Source organism: Echinops telfairi, unplaced genomic scaffold, assembly GCF_000313985.2.
Source record: "Echinops telfairi isolate 266 unplaced genomic scaffold, ASM31398v2 ScPeMD7_7427;HRSCAF=8465, whole genome shotgun sequence".
Lineage (NCBI taxonomy): Eukaryota > Metazoa > Chordata > Mammalia > Afrosoricida > Tenrecidae > Echinops > Echinops telfairi.
In genome coordinates this window covers 13,706,406-13,707,136 of record NW_022111327.1, presented here as the reverse complement: position 1 = coordinate 13,707,136, position 731 = coordinate 13,706,406, and the positions used below count along the sequence as shown (strand labels likewise).

Here is a 731-nt window from a genome sequence, read left to right as displayed (position 1 = left end):
CTGATATCATGTACACCGGCACGGTGGACTGCTGGAGGAAGATCGCTCGGGATGAAGGGAGCAAAGCGTTCTTCAAGGGCGCCTGGTCCAATGTGCTCAGAGGCATGGGTGGTGCCTTTGTGCTGGTTTTGTACGATGAAATCAAGAAGTACACATAAGTTATTTCCTAGTGGGTTTCCCCCGTGAATGGGCATGTTGTATTATATAACATATCTCAAGCATTCTTGGCAGACGGTTGGCTGTCTAGATCAATGGCAACTACCTACTGGTTGAAAATGGGAAGCAATAATATGCATCTGACCAGTTTTCTCTTAAAGCCATTTCCACGATGATCATGATGATGATGGGACTCAATTCTATTTTTTATTTCAGTCACTCCTAATAAATAAGTAAATTTGAAGAAATAAAAAATATCCGAAACACAGACTCACTTGCCATGGGTTTTTTGTTGTTATTGTTATTGTTTGTTTTGTACGTGAATGCCACAACTGAAGCTTCTGGGATGCGGGCTTGCTTTTAAGACCAATCTTGAGCCATCTATTAATCAAAGAATAACTTGATACATAAGCAAAATGGAATTCAGGCCCGGTGTGTCCAAAAGACCTTGGCCTGGTGCCATCAGAGCTCCCTCTAGACGCGCTGTGCTCTCGTGGCTGCCACCCAGTTGTCCTAGCCCCGTGGTTATTAATCCTGAAGAAGAGTTAACCATCGCCGTCCTGCGTCTTCACCTG

The 731-nt window shown here is 44.2% G+C and overlaps 1 protein-coding gene across 1 annotated transcript in view; it reads left to right on the top strand.

The window, feature by feature from the left end:
• SLC25A5 (solute carrier family 25 member 5) overlaps positions 1-426 on the top strand; it is a gene marked incomplete at its 5' end in the record, with an annotated part of 1,593 nt that extends 1,167 nt beyond the window's left edge. Inside the window, one exon of the mRNA XM_004710112.2 lies at positions 1-426. Within this exon, the coding sequence (XP_004710169.2) occupies positions 1-158 (158 nt within the window).
• Positions 427-731: the final 305 nt, after the last annotated feature.